Source organism: Lithobates pipiens, unplaced genomic scaffold (assembly GCF_037356315.1).
Source record: "Lithobates pipiens isolate NorthernLeopardFrog02 unplaced genomic scaffold, aLitPip1_a1.2 Scaffold_16, whole genome shotgun sequence".
Classification (NCBI taxonomy): Eukaryota; Metazoa; Chordata; class Amphibia; order Anura; family Ranidae; genus Lithobates; species Lithobates pipiens.
Window position 1 is genome coordinate 362,886,674 of NW_027507748.1, and position 25,933 is coordinate 362,912,606.

At 42.5% G+C, this 25,933-nt stretch overlaps 1 protein-coding gene across 3 annotated transcripts in view; it reads right to left on the minus strand.

Moving 5' to 3' along the window:
- Window positions 1–17,581: 17,581 nt before the first annotated feature.
- Window positions 17,582–25,933, minus strand: part of KPNA6 (karyopherin subunit alpha 6) — a 95,255-nt gene continuing 86,903 nt past the window's right edge. For 2 of the 3 annotated variants that reach the window (XM_077481982.1, XM_077481984.1), the window contains one exon: window positions 17,582–24,165. In XM_077481982.1, the coding sequence (XP_077338108.1) occupies window positions 23,978–24,165 (188 nt within the window). In that variant the 3' untranslated portion in view covers window positions 17,582–23,977. The remainder of the gene's footprint in view (window positions 24,166–25,933) is intronic. The other variant, XM_077481985.1, reaches the window with a different exon arrangement.

Here is a 25,933-nt window from a genome sequence, read left to right on the forward strand (position 1 = left end):
CATGCAGCTGTTTTATACATGCTGCAGTAAATATGATACTCCATTTCACATTTAACAAGCAGTACCACCACCAAATGCGATCCATTAAAGTGAAAGGCACCTGTCTGCAACCATAAGTCAAAAGCTTGACTCACGGTATTAATCTTAAGGATCTTAACCACTTGACACCAATAGGACACAGAAATGCAGCCTCACTGGACTGGGCTTTTTTTTCATGATGCCGCATATCTGCGCAGCTGTCTTGGTGCTGGGAGTGCACTGCACCGCGTGCTCCCAGTACAGAGACTGGGGTCTCAGTGGGAGCCCCAGGTCCTGTACTAACAATTGGAACCTGGAACTCCCGATTTCCGATTGTCTGATCACTGTGATAGCCTCTGATTGGCTGAGTGATCAGTCACTGTGAAGCCCGCCCCTGTGTTTCTCTGCAAGGAGAGAGAGATGCAATGTATCTTTCCACTCCATTCACACACAGAGAGAGAGAGAGAGATAAACAAACTGTGTGTAAAAAATAAAGAAAAAGTACCTAGATCAAGGTTTGATCTAGGTCAGTGCCAGGTTTAGTGATTGGGTCAAGTAAAGGTTAAAGTTCAGGGTTGGTATATTTTGTACAGGATTTAAAAAAAAAATGAGTGTCGGTGTGTTTTAGGTAGGATTGTACTACAGGTACAAAGAACATGCACATATACTATAGTGTCAAAAGTATTTGGACACCTGCCCTTACACGCACAAACTTAAATAGCATCCCAGTCTTAGTTTGTGGGGTTCAATATTGAGTTGGCCCACCCTTTGCAGCTATAACAGCTTCAACTCTCTTAGGAAGGCTGTGCCACAAGGTTTAGGAGCGTCTATGGGAATGTTTGACCATTCATCCAGAAGCGCATTTGTGAGGTCCGGCACTGATGTGGACGAAGGCCTGGATCGCAATCTCCGCTCTAATTCATACAAAAGGTGTTCTGTTGGGTTGAGGTCAGGCCTCTGTGCAGGCCAGTCAAGTTCCTCCACCCCAAACTCACTCATCCATGTCTTTATGGACCTTGATTTGTGCACTGATGCGCAGCCATGTTGGAACAAGAAGGGGCCATCCCCATACTGTTCCCACAAAGTTGGGAGCATGAAATTGTCCAAAATGTGTTGGTATGCTGACGCCTTAAGAGTTCCCTTCACTGGAGCTAAAGGGCCAAGCCCAAACCCAGAAAAACAATGCTACACCATAATCCCCCCCCCCCCCTCTATCAAATGATTTGAACCAGTGCACAAACAAGGTCCATAAAGACATGGATGAGCGAGTTTGGGATGGAGAAACTTGACTGGCCTGCACAGAGTCCTGACTTCAACCCAACAGAACCTTTTTAGATGAGTTAGAGCACAGACTGAGAGACAGGCCTTCTCATCCACATCCGTGCCTAATTTCACAAATGCGCTTCTGGAAGAATGGTCAAACATTCCCATAGACACATCCTGGGAGGTTTAATTCATCTAAACCAGAATACAGTGTAAAATTAGACATCTTTTGGATGAAGGAAGGAATGCAGGAATACTGGATCAAAAATGATTAATTATTTGATGGTCGAAAAACTGATTGTTCCAGTGTTCCATCACCTTCCTAAATTACACAAAAATCATATTCCTGTCCAGGGCCGTCCCATTGTTACAGGCAGGTCCCTATTAGAGAGATTTGGAAAGTGGGTGGATGAACATCTTCAACCCCTCGTCACTTGTCTACCAGGTTATCTTATGCCGCGTACACACGATCAAACAATCCGGTGGAAAAGTCCGGCGGACTCAAGTCCGTGGGACAATCCCCCCGTGTGTAGCCTCGGGCGGACTTTTTTTTACCCAAAAGTACGGTGGACTTAAAAGTAGTTTTGCACTCCAATCTTTCCGTTGGACTCGCATTTCGGCAGACAATCCGGCCGTTGGTATGCCAGTCTGCCATACTTTTGAAATGAACAGACATTTCCCGCCCGGAGAAAAGTCCGCTCATTTTGAGCGCATCTCCTGGTAGCCGGGGCCAGCGAGGGAGGCGAGTCGCTGGCCCCGTCACCTGGTATGGACTTAAAGGGGAATCCCAACGCTGAAAAAAATCGGCATGAGGGTCCCCCCCAGGTCCACATCAGACCCTTGTCTGAGCATGCTACCCGGCCGGCCAGAAAAGGGGGGGCGAGCGAGCGCCCCCCCCCCTCCTGAGCCGTACCAGGCCGCGTGCCCTCAACATGGGGGGTGCCTTGGGGAAGGGGGGCCGCGCGGCCCTCCCACCCCAAAGCACCTTGTCCCATGTTGATGAGGACAAGGGCCTCTTCCCGTTGGTTGTCAGGGTCTGCGGGCGGGGGGCTTATCGGAATCCAGGAGCCTCCTTTAATAAGGGGCTCCCCGGATACCGGCCCCCCACCCTATGTGAATGAGTATGGGGTACAATGTACCCCTACCCATTCACCTGTAAAAAAAAAAACACAACACACAAGGGTTAAAAGTTTATTGCACAGCTCCGGGGGTCTTCCGTCTCTGCGGCTGTTCTCGCCGGACTCCTCCGCTATCTTCTTCTGGCTCTTTTGCTAGCGGAGGAGCCCGGCTGTCTTCTTCACCGCCGCTCTCTTCTTCTGACTTTGGGGGTCTTGTCCCCCTCTTCGGTTCTTCTTCCCGGGCCACCGCGCCTTCTTCTAGCTCTTTTACAGGGGGTGGCCCGGTCTTAACTATTTTAACCCTTGTGTGTTGTGTTTTTTTTTTTACAGGTGAATGGGTAGGGGTACATTGTACCCCATACTCATTCACATAGGGTGGGGGGGTGGTATATGGGGGACCCCCTTATTAAAGGGGGCTCTCGGATTCTGATAAGCCCCCCGCCCACAGACCCCAACAACCAACGGGAAGAGGCCCTTGTCCTCATCAACATGGGGACAAGGTGCTTTGGGGTGGGGGGGGGGGGCGCTCGCTCGTCCCCCCCTTTCCTGGCCGGCCGGGTAGCGTGCTCGGACAAGGGTCTGATGTGGACCTGGGGGGACCCCACGCCGATTTTTTTCAGCGTTGGGGTTCCCCTTTAAGTCCATACCAGGTGACGGGGCCAGCGATGCCTTCTTCGCTGGCCCCGGCTACCTGGAGACGTGCTCAAAATGAGCGGACTTTCCTTCACGTGTGTGGGTGAGTCCGTTCAGTACGGCGGATAGTCCGGTGGACTTAGTACGCCGTATTAGTCCGCTGAAAAAGTGCCGTGTGTGGGCAAGTAGCTCGTTCGGTAACTCCGGCGGACAGTCCGGCAGGAAGTCCGCCAGACTAAGTCCGCCGGATAGTCCGCTACGTGTGTATGTGGCATTAGGGACACTGGTAAGCTTCTTGCCCATACACATGAAAATTAAATGGTCAGCAACCAATAGCAACCCCTTTCTGACCAGACCAATTTTCAGCTTTCAGCGCTCTCACAGTTTGAATGACAGTCATGCAACACTGTACCCATATGAAATTTGCGTCCTTTTTTCCACACAAATAGAGCTTTATTTTAGTGGTATTTAATCACTAGTGGGTTTTTTATTTTTTGTGCTATAAATAAAAAAAAACTTACATTTTGTGAAAAAAATGCATTTTTCTTTGTTTCTGTCATAAAATTTTGCTAATTAGTAATTTTTCTTCATAAATTTTGGCCAAAATGTATACTGCTACATATCTTTGGTAAAAAATAACCCACATTAGTGTATATTATTTGGTCTTTGTGAAAGTTATAGAGTCTACAACTATGGTGCCAATCACTGAAAATTTATCACATCTGATCAGGCCTTCAGTACATCAGGTGGACTGACTTCCGGCGCCACGGAGCCCTGGGAGGAAGTGGGAGCTGGAACCCTCTAAAAAGAGGGTTTCTGCCCCCCCCCCAAAATGACATGCCAAATCTGGCATGTCAGGGGGTCACTTTCCCTTAAAGCAGAAGTAAACCCATCGATCTAACAGTTTGAAAAAACAGTTAGATTTCCGGCATGCCGGAAATGGTAACTGTCACATTGGTTGTACTCTCAACCAAACTGTGAAACTATCCAATCGCTGGTGTCATAACTGATAACATGTGCAGCTTCATGGCAGTTAAAGATTAAACGGAGGCCAAGATGGCAGCTTCCTTGGCTGAAAACGATAGGAGGGTTTACTTCCACTTTAAAGCGGAAGTTCAATTTTTGAGTGGAACTCCGCTTTAAGGCATTATTTTCATGTATACCACATTGTTTAGCCTTGGAGGCTATTAAACACCATCTTACATCGTACAGTTTTCATAGTCATAGAATTGTGCGATTTTCTTCTTTTAGCCATTGAGTTTCTATTGAAACATAATTATTTCATGTTTGATTCATCCTTTTACATACAATGCCAAGGTGCCTCGATGGGGGCCAATTTTTCTCCCTCATTGGCAAATTTATATATGGGGTGGTGGGTCTTTCTCTTCACACATAATAATCCTTTCAGAGTGTACATTGACTGGTACTTTCGCTACATAGATGACCTGGCCTTGGTGTGGATTGGCCTATATGATAAATTATTTTATTCAGTATCTAAATAACAACCATTTGAATTTGGAGTTCAGTCATCGCTTTAACTCTGTCAGTATTGACAATTTGGATATTACAGGTCCTTCTCAAAAAATTAGCATATTGTGATAAAGTTCATTATTTTCTGTAATGTACTGATAAACATTAGACTTTCATATATTTTAGATTCATTACACACAACTGAAGTAGTTCAAGCCTTTTCTTGTTTTAATATTGATGATTTTGGCATACAGCTCATGAAAACCCAAAATTCCTATCTCAAAAAATTAGCATATCATGAAAAGGTTCTCTAAACAAGCTATTAACCTAATCATCTGAATCAACTAATTAACTCTAAACACCTGCAAAAGATTCCTGAGGCTTTTAAAAACTCCCAGCCTGGTTCATTACTCAAAACCGCAATCATGGGTAAGACTGCCGACCTGACTGCTGTCCAGAAGGCCATCATTGACACCCTCAAGCAAGAGGGTAAGACACAGAAAGAAATTTCTGAACGAATAGGCTGTTCCCAGAGTGCTGTATCAAGGCACCTCAGTGGGAAGTCTGTGGGAAGGAAAAAGTGTGGCAGAAAACGCTGCACAACGAGAAGAGGTGACCGGACCCTGAAGAAGATTGTGGAGAAGGACCGATTCCAGACCTTGGAGGACCTGCGGAAGCAGTGGACTGAGTCTGGAGTAGAAACATCCAGAGCCACCGTGAACAGGCGTGTGCAGGAAATGGGCTACAGGTGCCGCATTCCCCAGGTCAAGCCACTTTTGAACCAGAAACAGCGGCAGAAGCGCCTGGCCTGGGCTACAGAGAAGCAGCACTGGACTGTTGCTCAGTGGTCCAAAGTACTTTTTTCGGATGAAAGCAAATTTTGCATGTCATTCGGAAATCAAGGTGCCAGAGTCTGGAGGAAGACTGGGGAGAGGGAAATGCCAAAATGCCTGAGGTCCAGTGTCAAGTACCCGCAGTCAGTGATGGTCTGAGGTGCCATGTCAGCTGCTGGTGTTGGTCCTCTGTGTTTTATCAAGGGCAGGGTCAATGCAGCTAGCTATCAGGAGATTTTGGAGCACTTCATGCTTCCATCTGCTGAAAAGCTTTATGGAGATGAAGATTTCATTTTTCAGCACGACCTGGCACCTGCTCACAGTGCCAAAACCACTGGTAAATGGTTTACTGACCATGGTATTACTGTGCTCAATTGGCCTGCCAACTCTCCTGACCTGAACCCCATAGAGAATCTGTGGGATATTGGGAAGAGAAAGTTGAGAGACGCAAGACCCAACACTCTGGATGAGCTTAAGGCTGCTATCGAAGCATCCTGGGCCTCCATAACACCTCAGCAGTGCCACAGGCTGGTTGCCTCCATGCCACGCCGCATTGAAGCAGTCATTTCTGCAAAAGGATTCCCGACCAAGTATTGAGTGCATAACTGAACATAATTATTTGAAGGTTGACTTTTTTTGTATTAAAAACACTTTTCTTTTATTGGTCGGATGAAATATGCTAATTTTTTGAGATAGGATTTTGGGGTTTTCAGGAGCTGTATGCCAAAATCATCAATATTAAAACAAGAAAAGGCTTGAACTACTTCAGTTGTGTGTAATGAATCTAAAATATATGAAAGTCTAATATTTATCAGTACATTACAGAAAATAATGAACTTTATCACAATATGCTAATTTTTTGAGAAGGACCTGTACACTTACAAGACACATCGACAGTGGTAGGGTAACCACAAAAACCTTCAGAAAGCAAAGTACTGGCAATTCACTTTTGCTTGCTATGAATTGTGACCCCTTTCATACTATATATGCACTACCAGGGGCGGAGTTTGTGCGAGCAAAAAGCAACTGCTCTGATCATGAAGATTATGAGAAAGAATGTACTATAGTCTCAGAAAGACTAATGAGGTGAGGATACAAAAACATTTGATTGATAATGGCTCAAGGTGGAGAAAAAGGAAAAACGCAGAGAACCCTAGTATGAAAAGACAGTCCAATTGCAACAGAAATAAAATACATTTTGCTACTACTTACTCATTCTAAACAATATAATCAAATTGTAGCAATTGCCCAGAAGTGCCTTCCCATTCTATATGTGGATAAGACATTGTATAACATTTTAAAACAGGGTTAGTTCGTTTTTCCAGTAAAAGGGCTCCCACACTGGGATCTATCCTATCTCCTAGCCTTTTTCATCCTCATCATCCCCCACGAGCATGGCTAAGTACCACTGGATCTTTTCCTTGTGGCACCAGCACGTGTAGACAATGCAGAAGACACTTCATCACAGCCGATCACGTGGTAAACAGCCATGCCAATGGCTGCTCACCCCTCTATTTTGTGCCCCCATGCCCTGTTTAAATAAATGGACATCATATGACGCTTACCCAGAACAAGGGCCGGCAGAAGGCAAGCAGTTAAACATTTTATTAATTGCAGCTCTAAATCAGTGGTTTATGTAATAGAATGTAGTGCTTGTCAGATACAGTACGTGGGTTACTCTATTCGCCACCTACGAATCAGGGTCTCTGAACACTACAATGATACTGTCAATCCAAATGCCAAAAATATTTCTAACGTGTCTAAACAGTTCAAGACAGTGCATGGAGGTAACCTTGATACGTTTTCTTTCTTTGGTTTAGAACATGTCAAACAGTCTACAGGATACACCCGGGAGGTGTGGTGTATACAAAGGCTGAATACCAGGATGCCGCTGGGTACGAACAATAGGATGGATGTTAGCCTGTTTTTGAAATAATGATCTTAAGTATAGCAATTTATGATTTTTTTATTGTAAATCTTCCACTGCTGTATGAGTGGTACTTTAACCACTTTCAGACTGGACCATTTTGCTGGTCAATGACCAGAGGTCTTTTTACAATTTGGCACTGCGCTGCTTTAACTGGTAATTGCGCGGTCATGCAATGTTGCACCCAAACAAAATTTGCGTCCTTTTTTTCCCACAAATAGAGCTTTCTTTTAAAGGTATTTGACTGACTCTGCGATTTTTATTTTTTGCGATATAAACGTAAAAAGACCGCAAATTTTGAAAAAAAATGATATTTTCTACTTTTTGTTATTAGAAAAATCCAATAAACTCAATTTTAGTCATACATTTAGGCCAAAATGTATTCAGCCACATGTCTTTGGTAAAAAAAAGTCAATAACTGTATATTTATTGGTTTGCGCAAAAGTTGTCACATCTACAAACTAAGGTACGTTTTCTGGAATTCACGCAGCTTTTAGTTTATGACTGCCTATCTCATTTCTTGAGGTGCTAAATGACCCCATTTTGGAAAGTAGACACCCTAAGGAAATTGATAAGAGGCATGTTGAGCCCATTGAATATTTAATTTTTTTGCCTCAAGCGATTGAATAATGACAAAAGAAAATTTTTTATTTTTATTTTTACACAAAGTTGTCACTAAATGATATATTGCTCACACATGCCATGGTTATATGTGGAATTGTACCCCAAAATACATTCTGCTGCTTCTCCTGAGTACGAGGATACCACATGTGGGGGACTTTTTGGGAGCCTAGCCGCGTACGGGGCCCCGAAAACCAAGCACCGCCTTCAGGATTTCTAAGGGCATACATTTGTAATTTCACTCCTCACTACCTATCACAGTTTTGAAGGCCATAAAATGCCAAGATGGCACAAAACCCCCACAAATGACCCCATTTTAGAAAGTAGATACCCCAAGCTATTTGCTGAGAGGCATGTTGAGTCCATGGAATATTTTATATTTTGCCACAAGTTGCGGGAATATTACAAACTTTTTTTTTTTTTCACAAAGTTGTCACTAAATGATATATTGCTCACACATGGTATGGGCATATGTGAAATGACACCCCAAAATAAATTCTGCTGCTTCTCCTGAGTACGGGGATACCACATATGTGGGACTTTTTGGGAGCCTAGCCGCGTACGGGGCCCCGAAAACCAAGCACCGCCTTCAGGCTTTCTAAGGGTGTAAATTTTTGATTTCACTCCTCACTACCTATTACAGTTTTGAAGGCCATAAAATGCCAAGATGGCACAAAACCCCCACAAATGACCCCATTTTAGAAAGTAGACACCCCAAGCTATTTGCTGAGAGGCATGTTGAGTCCATGGAATATTTTATATTTTGCCACAAGTTGCGGGAATATTACAAACTTTTTTTTTTTTTCACAAAGTTGTCACTAAATGATATATTGCTCACACATGCCATGGGCATATGTGAAATGACACCCCAAAATAAATTCTGCTGCTTCTCCTGAGTACGGGGATACCACATGTTTGCGTTTTTTTGGGAGCCTAGCCGCGTACGGGGCCCCAAAAACCAAGCACTGCCTTCAGGATTTCTAAGGGTGTAAATTTTTGATTTCACTCCTCACTACCTATCGCAGTTTTGAAGGCCATAAAATGCCAAGATGGCACAAACCCCCCCCCCCCCCCCAAATGACCCCATTTTGGAAAGTAGACACCCCTAAATTTAGGGGTACACTAGTGAGACTCACAGGTAAAAAAGCACCTAGGCTGTCAGCGACTGTATCAAAACGCTACAAAAAAAACTGTTAGCGATCGCAGGGATCAGGCCTGACTCTGCGAACGCTGCAGTTATGTGTGTTGTGTTTTGTAAGTGACAGTGATCGATCGATACTGCACTTGGGTGGGCTGGGCTGGGCTTGGCGGAGGGGCTAAACGCAGGTGCTAGCAGGTATCTGGGCTGATCCCGCTAACAATGCGTTTTGGGAAACCTAAACTGCTGGCGACGCTAATATAGATCTGATCAGATACTATATTACTAAGGGAGGTGTATGCTTTGCGCGTGGGTGTTAGCGGTACTGGCACTAACCTGACGCGGCCTGGGGCGACACAGACCTTATCTGACCCTCAAACTTATATCACCCGCCGGGTGATCAGGGGGTTAAACCTTTATTAGGTAATAAATGGCGGGTGCCCTGAAACTATAAAAAATAACTAACCAACCAGCGTCACCTGTAACAGTTATATGGTGATCATTGGTGAAAGGGTTAACTAGGGGGCAATCAGGGGGCTTTATGCGGTAGTATTTGGGGGTCCCTGTCGCTATAAAAAGCTGAAGCGAACCTAAATACCTACCTGCCTAACTAGCGTCACCTGTGACACTAATACAGCGATCAGAAAAACGATCGCTTATTAGGCTGGGTTCACACTGGAGCGATGCGGGAACTCCACGAATCCGCGGCGGGTTCCCGCATCGCATGCCTCCCGGCGGCAGTTCACACTGCCCTATGCGAACTGCTGGGAGTGTCAGTGAAATGTTAATGACACCCCCAGATCAGTTCGCATATCGCAGTGCGATCTGCAAACTCGGACAGGAATCGGATCGCATGGTGTGAACACCCATGCGATCCGATTCTGCTGCGGACCAAAAAAAGGGTCCCATGCGAGTTTGCGGCAGGTGCGATGCGAATTCAGCCATACTATCTGTATGGCTGAACTCGCATCGCACAGAGATCGGATGTGATCTGCAGTGCGGTGCGAATCACATCCGTTCTCATAAACCGCTGCAATGTGAACCCAGCCTTAGTGACACTGGCGACGGGGGGTGATCACGGGGTTAAACCTTCATTGGGGGGGTTAGGGGGGTACCCCAGAACTAAAGGGGGCTAACCCTAACTGCCCTAACAGTTATTAGTCACAAATGACACCAATGCAATAATAAAAAAATAAATAAAAAAAATGCAATTGGTGTCACTGTGACTGGGGGTGCAGGGGTGATTGGGGGGGTGATCGGGGGATGAAGGGGGGGTGAGAGTGTGCCTGGCATGTTCTACTGTGTAGTGTAGTGTTGGTGCAACTTACCGATCCTCTCTCCTCGGTGCCGGAACGAAAAATACCGACACGGAGGAGAGATTACATCACTTCCTCTGCCTGTGTTTACATTACAGGAGAGGAAGTGATGTCATGCTGCACTTCCATTCGTCAGGAGCGATCGCGAGGGGGTGGCCATGAATGAATGGCCGCCCCCTCATCCCAGATCGCTCCTGCACGGTATCCGACCGCTGCTGGCATCGGGGGGGGGGGGCCCAATCGGGCCCCCCATCCGCCGGAAGGCAGGGACGTACAGGTACACCCATATGCCTGCCCGTGCCATTCTGTCGACGTACATCGTCGTGCAGCGGTCGGCAACTGGTTAGCATTTTGTGCTCTTTGTTGAATCCCCTGTTTTTGGGTGTGTTTGGTTGGCCCAAGTTTGGTCATCTCCACCTGTAACTAATTAATGGGTTGATTTTTTTTAATTAAGTGAATTTTGCCCTTCATACCTTACAAGGGCTGCTTCCTTATACATACCTGATTTTAATGTCATATTTTTATGCTTTTGATGAAGGCCTAAGGCCGAAATGCATCAACATTTTTGGATGCTATAATGCTTAAATAAATATTTTCTGTGGAGAAGCTGTCGAGTTGCTGGCCTGTACTTTCTATGGATCTTTGGTGAGCTTAATTAGCCAGAGCAACGACTACTCTACACACCAACTATACTATATAGCGGTAGAGCTCGGGTGAGTTTTTCTATTGGTCCTTTATTCCCATAGACACACTCCTAAACTTGGGGACAGCCTTCCCAGAAGAGTTGAAGCTATTATAGCTACAAAAGTTTGAACCTTAAGGACTAAGACTGAGGTGCCATTAAAGTTGAAGTGCATGTAAAGGCAGGCGTCCCAATACATTTTATAGCATATGTGGTATCACTGTGATTGTCAGGAGCAGGAAAATGTAATTTCGGGTTGTTATTTTGATAGTAAGAAGAAATATAAAGCTACATAAAAAAAAACTATTTTTCACTATTTAGGGACAGTTTTCCTTTCATAAAAAACAATTTACCAACAAATGAAAGCCCGATTTGTCCTGAAAAAACCCAAGGTATAATCTACCTGGGAACACAAAGTAGTTGTGATGATATGTATGGTTTTACTAACACATGGCAAGATACCATAATACAATAAAAAGATTGGTAATTTTTTTTTTGTAAAAACATGTGTGATATATGTATATTGGTATACAGTATCTCACAAAAGTGAGAACACCCCTCACATTTTTGTAAATTTTTTATTATATAATTTCGTGTGACAACACTGAAGAAATGACACTTTGCTACAATGTAAAGCAGTGAGTGTACAGCGTGTATAACAGTGTAAATTTGCTGTTCCCTCAAAATAACTCAACACACAGCCATTGATGTCTAAACTGCTGGCAACAAAAGTGAAAATGTCCAAATTGGACCCAAAGTGTCAATATTTGGTGTGGCCACCATTATTTTCCAGCACTGCCTTAACCCTCTTGGGCATGGAGTTCACCAGAGCTTCACAGGTTTTCCACTGGAGTCCTCTTCCACTCCATCATGGCAACACGGAGCTGGTGAATGTTAGAGACCTTGTGCTCTTCCACCTTCTATTTGAGGATGCCCCACAGATGCTCAATAGGGATTAGGTCTGGAGACATGCTTGGCCAGTCCATCACCTTTACTCTCAGCTTCTTTAGCAAGGCAGTGGTTGTCTTGGAGGTGTGTTTGGGGTTGTTATGTTGGAATACTGCCCTGTGGCCCATTCTCTGAAGAGAGGGGATCATGCTCTGCTTCAGTATGTCACAGTACATGTTGGCATTAATGGTTCCCTCATTGTACTGTACCTCCCCAGTTCTGGCAGCACTCATGCAGCCCCAGACCAAGACACTCCCACCACTATGCTGGACTGTAGGCACCTGGTTGCCGCCACACAAGCTTGACACCATCTGAACCAAATAAGTTCATCTTGGTCTCAACAGACCACAGGACATGGTTCCAGTAATCCATGTGCTTAGTCTGCTTTTCTTCAGCAAACCGTTTGCGAGCTTTCTTGCGCATAGTCTTTAGAAGAGGCTTCCTTCTGGGATGACCTCTGCAGCAATACTGGCAGCACTCAAAGGTCTATTTCCCAAAGACAACCTCTTGATATGACGCTGAGCACATGCACGCAACCTCTTTGGTCGATCATGACAAAGCCTGTTTTGAGTGGAAGCTATAGCCTAGGTCATCTTTATGTAGAGCAACAATTCTTTTTTTTTTCAGATCCTCAGAGACTTCTTTGCCATGAGGTGCCATGTTTAACTTCCAGTGACCAGTTTGTGAGAGCGATAACACCAAATTTAACACACCTGCTCCCCAGTCACACCCGAGACCTTGTAACACTAACGAGTCACGTGACACTGGGGTGGGAAAATGGCTAATTGGGCCCAATTTTGACATTTTCAGTTAGGGGTGTACTCACTTTTGTTGCCAGCGGTTTAGACATTAATGGCTGTGTGTGGAGTTATTGTGAGGGGACAATGTACACTGTCATACAAGCTGTATACTCACTACTTTACATTCTAGCAGTGTAATTTATTCAGTGTTGTCAAATGAAAAGATATTAAAATATTTACAAAAATGTGAAGGTGTACTCACTTTTGTGAGATACTGCACTATATATTTGTTTTGCTTAGATCTGTGCACTCAGTGATATGCCTTGTGTAAAGTCCAATGGACAAAATATTATGGTGTAGTGTACATGATGGGCATAAGGTTTAGATCAAGGCTAGCTTAAAGCAGTATTAAACCCAAAAGCATACATTTGTTATATTACACCTTAGCAATTCTTAGATGTAATGGCTGTATTAGTTTTCTTTTTTAAGGCTTTCTTTCTTCTATTTTCATCTGATAATCCAGCCAGCAAGTCTTGTTCACAGCACAAACTCTCCAGCAGAAGATATTAGTTTACATGGATAGGACAAACCAATTAATACTGGAAGGGGGTGATTTAAATGATCAGCTTTTATACATTCATGCAAAATGTTTATTCCAAAAGGAAAAATACTCTTTGCTGTAACTTCTCCATTCAGCAAAGAGCATGCTGTCAGGGAATAGACTATCTACGGACAATGATCTGTAAGACTGCACAACAGTAATTCCAAAAAAGTTGGGATGCTTTGTAAAATCTAAAAACAGAATGCAATCATTTGCAAATCTCAAACTCAATATTTGCAATAGAAAACCTATCAAATGTTTAAACCATTTAAAAAAACAATATAGTAATTTTAAAATTGATGGCAGCAGCACATTTCCAAAAAGTTGGGACAGGGCAACAAAAAGCTGGCAAAGTATGTGGTACTAACACGGAAGAGCTGGATTTTGCAACTAATTAATTAAGTCAATTGGAAACAGGTCAGTAACATGATAGGGTGTATGGTCCCTTTCACATGGATGGATCGGTTCCACCTGAAAAACTGACACGTGGACCCGATCAGACCCTCCATTATCCTCCTTCCTCATCTGTCTAGCAGATTGTATGGCAGTCCGACTGCCCATAAAAGGAGAGTGGGTAGTGTCTGTGTCCGCTCTTCATAAGTGGAGCAGACACAGACCTGTCCTCTTCCTGCTCAGTGGGGATCAGCAGACAAACTCCTGGAGGAGTCTGCTCCATGTAAAAGGGGCCTATGGCCAGACGTACCACATCAGACCCTCCATTATCTTGTGTCCGTTTACACCCGCCAACATCCAATCACATCCGATCTGCTAAAAAGACAAAATGGGGATCCGTTCACAATCCCTCTAGTGCAGGGGTCGCCAAACTTTCTGAACAAAGGGGCAGTGTACTGTGCTTCAGACTTTAGGGGGCGGCAGTGGCCATTGGGAGTAGAAATTGTCCTAGTGTCAGTGGAAGCAAACAATGCATCTTGTATTTTAGAGGGGAGGAATTGTTGGGCAGTGAGGGAGGAATGGTGCCCCGTTGTTGGTGTTAATGGGAGGAATGGTGCCCCATTGTTGATGGCAGTGGCAGGAATGAAAAGATTCAGAGAATCCAGAGAAATCCCTGTGCGCAAGGGACAAGGCCGAAACACAATATTGGGTGCCCGTAATCTTCAGACCCTCAGACTGCATTAAATACAGGCACTTGTCTGTGATGAACATCTCTGTATGAGCTCAGGAATACTTCCAAAAATCACGGTTAGTGAACATAGTTCGCTGTGCCTTCCAAAAATGTAAGGTAAAGCTCCATTATGAAAAGAAGCCATATCTGAACATGATGTAGAAATGCTGCGGTCTTCTTTGAGCCAAAGCTCATTTAAATGGTCTGTTGCAACGTGGAAAATTGTTCTGGTCAAAAAAATAGAAATTTGACATGCTTTTTGGCAACCGTGGACGCTGCATCCTCTGGACAAAAGTGAGGCACTTATCCGGCTTCTTATCAGCACTCCATTCAAAATCTGATGGTATATGGGTACATTAATGCGTATGGAATGGAACTGCACATCTGGAAAGACACCATTAAATGCTGAAAGACATATCCAGGTTTTAGAGCAGCATATGCTCCCATCCAGATGACAACTTTTTCAGGGAAGGCCTTGCATATTTCGTCAGGACAATACTAACTGCATCTATAACAGCATGACTTTTTAGTAGAAGAGTTTGGGTGCTTGACTGGCCTCCCTGCAATCTAGACCTTTCAACAATTGACAATATTTGGTGCAACTTGAAATTAAAAATATGACAAAGAAGGCCGAGGACTGTTGAGCAGTTAGAATCCTATATCAGGCAAGAATGGGAGATTCCTCTCCCAAAACTCCAACAACTGGTCTCAGTTCCCAGATGTATACAGAGTGTTGTTAACCACGTCAATACTGGGCCATAGTCATGACGTCCGTAGATGTGTTCTCCCATCCTGGGCGGGAGTCACATGACGTCCTCTGCTTCTCGCTGCTCCTGTGCATGTCCCCCGGACACAGCCTATCCCAGATCCGTGTAAAGAGCCAATAAAAAAAAGGGCTCTTTACCACGTGACCGGCTGTGTCCAATCACATCTGTCCACGTGCACGTCACCCTGACACAGCCCAATCCCAATAAAGAGCCAATGAAATTGGCTCTTTACAATGTGAGCGGCTGTGTCCAATCACAGCTGGGCACACAGTGTTAACAAACCGTGGTAACGAGATGTTACCAGGTTCTCCATCTCACACACCAATCGTGTATGAGGAGATTGTGGTAACAGCTCGTTACCGCTTATAGTGCGCAACAACACACACTAATTGCCGCCATCAAAGTACCCGAGTACCTGTCACCAGCCCATCAGAGTACCTGAGTACCTATCTGCAGACCATGCCTCATAGAATATACGTTGGGGTGTTTGCTTTCCAAAATGGGGTCATTTTGTGAGTAATTCCACTGTCCTGGTGCTCCAGGACCTTCAAAAGTGTGATAGGAAGGAATGAAATGAGATGGGTACTACTTCAACGTTATGTGGCCAGCCTGTGTAAAAGTCTCACACGTGGTATCGCCATACTCAGGACGAGTAGTAGAATATATTTGGGGTGTAATTTTTGCTATATACATGCTATGTGTTAGAAATATCTTATAAATTGATAATTTTTTTGAGAAAAAAAATAAAAAATGTTTTAATTTTCTTTCCATGTTTTCCAAAGACTTGTGGAAAAGAAAAATTAACCATTCAAAAGACTCGGACTCGTAGACTATACGTTGGGGTGTTTTCTTTCCAAAATTGGGTCATTTTGTTGGTAGTTCCATTGTTCTGGTGCTCCAGGGTCTTCAAAAATGTAATAGGCGATTGAGAAATGGGAAATTAGGTGTATTTTATGCTCCTAGAATCCCCGATAGTGCTCCCTGCATGTTGGGCCTCTCTGTGTGGCCAGGCCATGAAAAAGCCACACACGTGGTATTGCTATACTCGGGAGGAGTAACAGAATGTATTTTGGGGTGTAATTGGAAGTATGCATATGCGTGTGTGTGAGAAATAACAATTTTGTGAGAAAAAAAACTCGTAATTTTCCCAAGAATTGTGGGGGAAAAAAAAAATGACAACTTCAAAAACACTCACCATGACTCTTACTAAATAGCTTGGACTGTCTACTTTTCAAAGAGGGGTAATTTAGTGGGTATTTGTACTGTCCTGACAGTAGGTCAGAGCCTCCAGAAATAAGCCATCAGTATATCAGGTGTGATTAAGTTTTAATAATTTGTACCATGGCTTGTAGACTAACTTTCACATAGACCAAACACACACTAATCTGGGTTATTTTTACCAAAGAGCTGTAGCAGTATAAATTTTGTACTAAGTTTATGAACCAAAATTACATTGAAAAATGTTATCATTGTTACAAAGGGGAAGAGAAAAATAAAAATAAAAAAACATTTGACAATTTTCGCTCTCACTTACGTTGCAAAAAAAATAAATCCAGTGGTGATTAATTATCAAAAGAAAGCTCTATTTGTATGACAAAAAAATTATAAAAATGTTGTTTGGGTACAATGTTGCACGAGTGTGAGAGCACTGAAAGCTAAAAATTGGTCTGGGCAGGAAGGGTGTATAAGTGCCCTGTATTGAAGCGGTTAAAAGAAGAGGGGATGTTACACCGTGGTAAACACGGCTCTGTCGCAACTTTTTTTTAAATGTATTTTAAGATACGTTGCTGCCATCAATTTCCAAATGACCCAATTTTTTTTTACTTATTAAATGTTTTAAACTGAGAAAATGTACAATTTTTATGTTTTCTATTGTGAATAAAATATGGATTTGCAAATCATTGCGTGCTGTTGCTGTAGATTGTATCGCAAACATTTTTGGAATTGGGGCTATTTCACAGATCTAAACTAAATATTCAATTGAATATTAAAAATGAATGACATCTTTGCTTTAACTTCTAACAGGCCTCATGTATTCAAGTGACAGTACCAGAAACTAGATTGTTGCCCTATAAACATTTCAGTTCGGAACAGGTTTCAATTTAAAAATTGATGGTTCCCAGAATTCCAGTTCTTAGTAATGAGACAATGAAACGTCAGTCAATATGGCTGTAACAATGCTCTGAAATGATTACAAATACATCATTTTAAAACCTAAAATTTGCTTTTGTCATGACTTAAAATACTTCTGGTATCAGCAAGACCTTTTGGCCCTTCTTTTCTGAGACCTGATGATACCATACAAATATTCAAAAACCTCTAAAAGTATATTAAACATTTACTAGAACAACCAGAACAAGTGAGAATGAGAGGAGAATAAAAATCCAGCTAAATAGAACTTTAATTCAAGTAGATACATTTTTTTTTCTGAATTCCACACCAGCACAGGCTATTGCCACAAGTGTTAAAATAAACTAAGTGTTAGTGACATTGCTGGGAAGGCGCAAACCGGATGCAGAAATCCCAATTCACTTACTGCACAAGTGTCCCAGTGTTCACAAAGATGGCATGGGGTAAGTTTATTATATAGCTTCAAAAGAATTCCTATTGCTTACACCTTGAACAAACTTTTCAGGAATCCATTAAAATAGCATGGGCAAAGCTCTTTTGCACTTAGGTTTGCACTCCTGTGACCCAGTTTCAGGGATTCAGACAGAAACATAGGGATCCACCCAGATGCCTGGCCGGCAGCTGGCTCAGCCTCTCAGTGAGACGATGAGAACCTGAGCCAGCTTCGCCTGCCTCCTCCACAGTCTGATGCTCCAGTAAAACGCTGGAAGGACAGGGCAGTGACTAACAGTCACCACTCTGATCAGAACAGACCAGAGAACTTAACGAGAAGTGGTCTTTGATCAATCAGCTCTCGGTATAGGGCCCGCAAGGGCCAGCTATAGAGATACAGATGGAGACAGATTTTTGAGTGTATAAATCCATATGTTGTAATCCATCCAATTGTAATGCTTCCAATACATGCATTCTCCCAAAGAAAAGGACCTCCACTAAACCTCAAAAGGTGTCCGCTCACCTTAATAGTTGACTTATCACAAAAGGTCAACTGTGCATAACACTTTTAGGACTCAGAGGGCAACACAATTTTTCCAGGCAGAAAAGGTCTTCAACCCAATTAAACTGCCACCACTGCCGAGTCTCCAAAAATGCTCTCTGGCAAAAGGATTGTGGATCCCACAATCATGCCCTCAAATAAAATTTAAAACATTAAAACAATAAAATTATTATTAAAATGTACTCATAGTGTTGCAGATAGAATCACTTTGTGCAGAAAGTCAGCAGCACTGCAATGAAGTTAAAGTATAAACTTAAAGAGCTTGGATAGAGTGGGGATGGCTACACCTACACCTGTCAATTTTTTTTTGCGGTCCGTGCTCCTGATAGGGAGATTCACCCCCTCTCTGGATCCGGTTTACAGTTCTCAAAAGTGAAAGTAAAATAAATTCCAAATTTTGGGTTATCCCCAGAAAATAGGAGACATTTTCCAACAAGGGTGCTAGTTCCCCCAAGAAATTCCCATCATTTCCAGCGATTTTCTCCAACTTCCTGTTTTGGCTATGGGACAGGAAGTGAAGGTAATCTGCACAATGGGATACAGATGGCCAAAAAAATAATCTGACAGGGGTTACCCTTCCTTACCCTATCCAAAATGGGGGAAAAAAAAAAAAAAAGAGAAAAGAAGTTTTGCCTTTAGTTCTACTTTAGGCCACTCGCAGCCAAGGGAAAAAGATCACTCCACTCAGTAAACAGCCAGCTCTTCCGGGGCTCCACCTAACATGTCTCATCAATCGTATTGTGTCCCTATTTTATAATCCAGGGTAGTAAGGTCTTCAATTAACTCATATAAGTTTATGCAACCATCTTCTCCCCGTTTTGCCTCTTGCTCCCCAAGTCGCACGATTTTTTCCAGACTATTTAGGGCAACTTGCACTATTTTTAGAATCCATGACAGTAAGGTCTTCAATTACAGTCTTCAATTGGCCCACAATATGGGTTTATGCCACCATCTCCTCACAATTTTGCCTCTTGCTCCCTAAATTGCAGGATATTTTTCCAGGGCAACTTGCACTATTTTATAATCCATGAGAGTAAAGAGGTCACAGAGTGGCTTAATGCAGCCCAGCTTTACCAGGTACCTAGGGAAAAGGTAAACAGAATTCAGAATTTTTAAATTAATACATATTATTTTACCTAATCTGTTCTGCAGTGCCTCCATGATGTGGCATTTGGGATTGCCCATATGGCTTTGAGAGCGCTAAAAACTGTCCCTACTGTAAAATTTTAATGAATGCTCAAAATCTATTGGCATACATAACAGCGCAAGGAAAACAAAAAAAAACCAAACATACTGCTTAAGAGCCGTTCACTTCAATTTGCAATATGCACATATTACCTGCATTTGGTCTTGGTTTCCAGCTGTGAGAGAAATGGTTCAGTAGTTCAAGATAAAAGGAAAAGAAACACACAGTGCCTCTAAGTGCAGTATCAGCAAACCATTTAATATGTCAAAAGTGAAATTACTCGCAAAGGGAGCGCAAACACAAGCATGATGGTAATCCTGCAGCAAAAACCGGGAGTGGTTTTCTCCTAAACATCCGTGTCTCTGAAGTGCAACTGATAGCTCATGCAGGTGGATGCCAGCATTAACGGTTTATGAGAACAGCAGGGAACACAGGCAGAGATTATGTCACTTCTGGATGCAGGGTGAGAAGAGGTGGCTCCTCATTCGGAGCATGTTTGCTCCTTCCTTAGGCCATACATCTTTGTTGTGGTATATGTGTATTGGGGAGATAAACCCGCCCAGTCACATGATCCATTAAGGTGGCACTCTGACTATGAAATACATTCAACACTTAAATAAAATGGGTATGGATGGCAAGAGTATAAAAACAAGTTAAGAATTGATGAAATTGATAAGAATAGGTAACAAATGTTCCAGTAGCAGATTAGAGAACAACAATTGTCTTTATAAGAATATTTATTTTAATGTATGCATGTCTAATCTGCTACTGGAACATTTGCCATTACTATTCTCATCAACCTGTTATTAATTTTAATCATTTGTTTTTATACTTCTATCATCCATCCCCATTTTATTCAAGCGTTAAATGTATTTGTGTTTATCTCCCCAGCAAACATATACCACAACAAAGATGGCATTTTGTATGGCCTGAGGAAGGAGCAAGCATGCTCCAAACGAGTGGCCACCTCCTCTCACCCTGCACCCGGAAGTGACGTCATCTCTGATCGCCCATGTTCCCTGCTGTTCTCATGGGCTGTGAATGCTGGAATCCACCTGCACAAGCTGTCAGTTGCACTTCAGACACGCGGATGTTTAGGAGAAAACCACCACCCCCAAAATTTGCTGAATGATTACGATCATGCTTGTGTTTATGCTCCATTTGCGAGTAGTTACACATTTGACTTATTAAATGGTTTAACAATACTGCACTTAGAGGCACCAAGTTTATTTTCCTTCGTTGCATTGCCGAGACTGCTTCTAGCTCTTCATACTGGTTGCCCTTAGTGCTGGTACATGGATTCCTCTCTCTCCATCTTAGAGACTGTTGCTATGTACTTTGTCCTTCCTATTGAGATACTTTTAATCACATATGATCTGTGTACACCTCCATTGTCTCGCTTTAAACAAGCACAGTGTTTATTTTTTTGGCCAGCAGTTTAAGATAACCTTATAAAAACGAAAGAAGTTCTCTGCATTTAAAAAAAAAACTAGGGAGCTCAACATGTTTTGGCAATTGTGCCATGTCCCTGAAGACATCACGATTGGCAAAATATGTTTGGCAGAGCCTGGCAGTCTGAGGGAGAGCTGGCTGTTTACGGAGTGGCATGATCTTTCCTCTTGGCTGTAAGCGGCTTATCTTCATTGCAGGGCTGATGGTTCCGTACAAAGCGATTCTATCTGCAACATTATGTGAATGCATTTTTAGTTATAAACAGCAAACGCAGAACTCTATGGTTTGTTTTAACTTTATTTAAGAGCATAATTGTGGCATCCAATTAATCATGCTTGTATCAAAGAGCATTTGAAGACTCAGAAGTGGATGGTAGTTTCATTGGGTTGAAAACGTTTGCTACCAGAAGGAATCTTGTTGCCATCTGGGTCCCAAGACTTCATTTACATGGCCGTAAAAAAACAAAAAAAAACAAAAAAAAAAAAATAAGTGTTTAATTATGGATCTGAATGCAGCTACATTGTTTTCAGTGGATTCATTCACACAGGTGCATAAACATCAGCTGCTTTCTGCTCCATAACACAGAATCAAAAAATCTGCTAAAATGAACTTCATGTGCATACCCATAAAACACATATGTGTTTGTAGACATGTATATTAAGGTCTAAGCAAAAGGGGAAAATAAAGTATCATAAGAACAAATATGCATGCATACACATCTTTATACGTTTAAACGAATCCATGCACAAGTATTTTTTATTACGCAGGATCTTTTCTCTTAGAAAACACATGTAGTAACATCAGTAAAAAGTTTCACAGGTTTGTGAACAAGGCACAAGTGTTATTCTGCACAGTTGACCTTAAAGCAGAGTTCCACCCATTTAAAAGTCAGCAGCTACAAAAAAGTGTAGATGCTGACTTAAGTGGACACTCACCTGTCCCACAGTCCAACGATGCGGGCGAACAAAGCCTCGCTCCTCTGCGGCACCGGCATTGTAACTGTGGGCGCCTGGCTGTGGCACCATAGCTGGGCACGCACTGCACGAGCCGTGCTGCGAATGACCAGGCAATCTTCTGGGACCTGTGATGTGTCCCAGAAGACTGCAGGGAGGGGTGAACTTCCTTCCAGCACCGCAAATCCTCTAAAAAGAGGGTATCACCCCCCCCCCCCCCCAAAAAAAAAAAAAAAAAAAAAAACACCAAAAAACAACATTCTAAATGTGGAATGGCAGGGGGTCACCATCACTTAAAGTGAAAGTTCAATTTTTGGGTGGAACTCCACTTTAACCAAAAAGGTGAAGAGGACACCTTTTGGAGGTTTGGTAGAATGCACTTTTCCTTGCATATACTGGAAGCATTACAATTGGATGAATTATCACAGATGGGAATGAAAACACCCTTAAAAAAAAAAAAAAAAAAAACCCTACATTAAAACATGTGGCAGGGAAACTCCTATTTTACAATATATGAGCTGCCATCATCCCAGGTGAAAAAAAAAAAAAGATCCCTGAAAGTCAATTTTGCAGACTGAGGCAGAACTGTACAGAAAAAGATTATAGACAAGCAGAGTTTAAGTCTTAAAAAACTTTTTCGACATGGGGTATCTGGGTTAGTTGAAAAAGCTTCACTTTATCATACTAAAGCCAGTTGAGGTAAAATAGCTAAAAAAAACGAATGAAGGTCCCACAGTGAAATCTGTTACTCCGTACCATAGCCACTATGGGAGTATGGAGAAAAACCTTTGCCAAGCACTGGCCCATTCTACAAGAACCCCCATTTAAAGCTACCATTACTGAGAACAAAAGTGAACGACAATTTGATGACAGGCGCTCTTCTCCATTTCTTGCGAGTTACCAACTTTTAGCCATTAAAGCTTTCTAATACTACACTTAGTCTGGCGCCCTCCTGTGTTCCCTTGGCTTCCCAAGATTTCTTCAGTCTTTTAGATGTGCTGCAGCCAAGTGTGTCAGGATGGCAATGGAATTAACCCTTTATGGACTACGATGGACACAGTTCTACTTCTGCATCCGGTTTTACTCATTTTATTTGCGGTTTCTTCTTTGCACTGAATTTTTGCACCATGTCCCAGTTTTAAATATTGAATTACAGGTTAATAGCCTTCCAAAATGGACTGGTTCATGCCACAAATTGTCATCCTTTACAGTATGTAAATCAGAGGCACAGTTTAAAGGAGTTTCAGGTAGAACCTTGTTAAGAACACTACTAATAGCCATAAACGGTTGTGGCAAACAAAATTAAACACGAAAAATCTTTGAAAATGGGAGGAAGATAATGAGAAACAAAATATGAGAAAACTCTGCCACTTGAGGCAGGTGATAAGGCACGCAGGAGGTTGCGTTGCCAGCAAGCACCCAGCCCGATATAAAGCCAAGTACAGCATGGGGCCACTGGCAAATAAACTCCTGATGAAATGACTGCTGAAACAATACCTAAAGCCATGTTCGGTGACCATCGGTTACCACTTGTGAGGGTATCCAATTTATGGTTTCATTTTGATCACTACTGCCCACTGCGGTTTAGATATTTTACTTATTTATTCCTTTTCTTTAAATACCACTATCTTTCACAAAAAAAAAAAATTATAATTCCGTTTGCTCCATGTGCATCAGCATAAAAGTATGCTCAACGCATTTTATTCTAATGCGTCTTAAATTCTGAAAGTCCTTTTTGAAACCAACCAAATGGGAAGGAAAAAAAAAATTACAGGACCTTTCAAACCAGAGAAAGCTCAGCGCTGGAGGAAAGTATGCATTTTACATACAGACCTCGCAAAAAGCAGCATAGAGGTTGAGCTCATGGAGTTTAAACTGAGGCATTCACATAGCCATTAGAATCACAGCTTTCTCTGCACATACAAAGCGCAAGAATAGGAGGAAGGGGATAGAATCTCTTCGAATAAACCGTGTTTAACTTTACTCCGGTGTGAAGTGCTGCTTTCCAAGCTTCCCACTGAATGGAACCTGTGGTGGTAGGGTGGCACGATTGTCCTATTCCGTCTATAGCTGGAATCCCTCCATAGGGGCCTCTGTTTGCTGAAAGATGAACTGTTGCTGAGCTTCATCCACAGATGGAACTAACTGAGGATCATCATCTTCTACACCAAAGTAATGTTCTATCAATTCAAAAGCTTTCTGGTAAATTTCCTGATTTTCATGACTCTGCAGAAACTCTATTTTATCTAAACCTAAGAGAGAAAAAAAAAAAAAAATATATATATATAAAAAAAAAAAAAAAAAAACACATACACAACTATAAATCAATTTCTAGCATTTCCAATCTACATTTTATGAACCACAAAACAAAAAACACAGCTATGAGAAAAGATGGAGCTGTTGCTAACAGTTACCAACCAGTTGTCATGCAATCTGAGAAAAATGAATCACATGTTGATAACTGTAGGCTGCCTTTCTAGGTCATTGTATACAACTGGCACTTACTCCTGTCTGCATATTGAATTTACAAATCATAAAAAAATTCATTAGTTGTGAATAGCAACAGTCCACTTTTCCTTCCGTTTGTTTGCCAGAAGTTTGGAAAACGCATGTCACTACTAGAGGAACTTTTGTCAGACGTGCAGGTGTTTTATTTAGTACCATTTCAAAAAGAGAAAACCTAAAAACAAGTACTGTGAAAGTCTGTTCTAATGTAGATTTGACAGAGCCCTTGGGGCTCTAAACATTTTTTAATGACCTGCGTGACTAGTTATTTCAAAGAATGTAGTTCCCAAGGATTGCAGACACCAACACGCATACACCCCAGCCCCCGATGCCGGAAAAGTTGTTCTAGACGATTATGGACAACAAAATGCACAGCAACAATTTTTCTCCTGAAAATGCCCTCACACAATGGGCTTGTTTTTATAATCATGTGCAAGGAAAAAAAAAAAAAAAAAAAAAAACATTTTTGCTTGCACATGATTGGATGATGGCAATCAGCAAAGCTTCACCAAATTCACTAAACTCTAGAGAAACATTCCTTGCAATAGTGGAATAGATGCCCTTACTGGTACAAGCAACCCAGTGATTAAATACCCTGGACCCTTTCCAAGGTGGTACATAGACCTAGAAAAGACGTATGGGGTTGGCTCAATCGGGTTGTACATTTTTCACAAATTTCTTGTACGAGTTTGAGATTTTTTTTTTCGTGAAACTGCATTCATCCTTAGGGCAGATTTTTGAAAAAACACTGCTTTGCAAGACATTGAAATGGACATGCAATGAACTGAAAATAAATAAATGCTAATCATGCTATAGGGAAATATCTCCTGTGCAACTGCTTGAACTAGGTTTGGCCATAACCCAAGCTTCTATTTAACCACTTAACAACCGGCTTATAGCTGAATGATGGCTACAGGGCGGTTCGATAACTCTGGGAGGGCGTACTATGACGTCCTCCCAGAATTGTGCCCTGGGTCATGCACACGGGAGCATCTTTGATCGCTGGGTCCTCTGAACCCGGCGCATCAGGGATCACGGTAAATGGCCGCTGACAGCTCCCGTTTACCACGATTGCTCCGTCAAATTATGGAGCGATCACATGTAAACAAACCGGCGTGATATCCCGTTTCTCTCTCCCATCTCTGTACAGTGTGAGCGGAGAGGGGAGAGATTGGATGCAGCAGCGCTGTGGGCTGGATGTGTAGTGCCTGCAGCGCTGCTCAGTGACAAATCCATCACTCATCCATCCATCCCTCTGTACAAGCCATCCACACTCAACCATACCTCTCTCATACTTAGCCACCTAATCATGCTCATCCAGCAGTGCTCAGCCTCTATGTGGCCAGGCTGTGCAAGTCTCCCATATGTAGTATTGCTATACTCAAGAGGAGGAGAATCTAAAATATTGTATAAATGGAAAACTTTGTGTAAAAAAAAAAAAATAATTTGTAAAATGGGTAAAGAAAAACACTTTTTTTTTTTTTTAACAAAAATTTGTATAATGGGGGAAAAAAA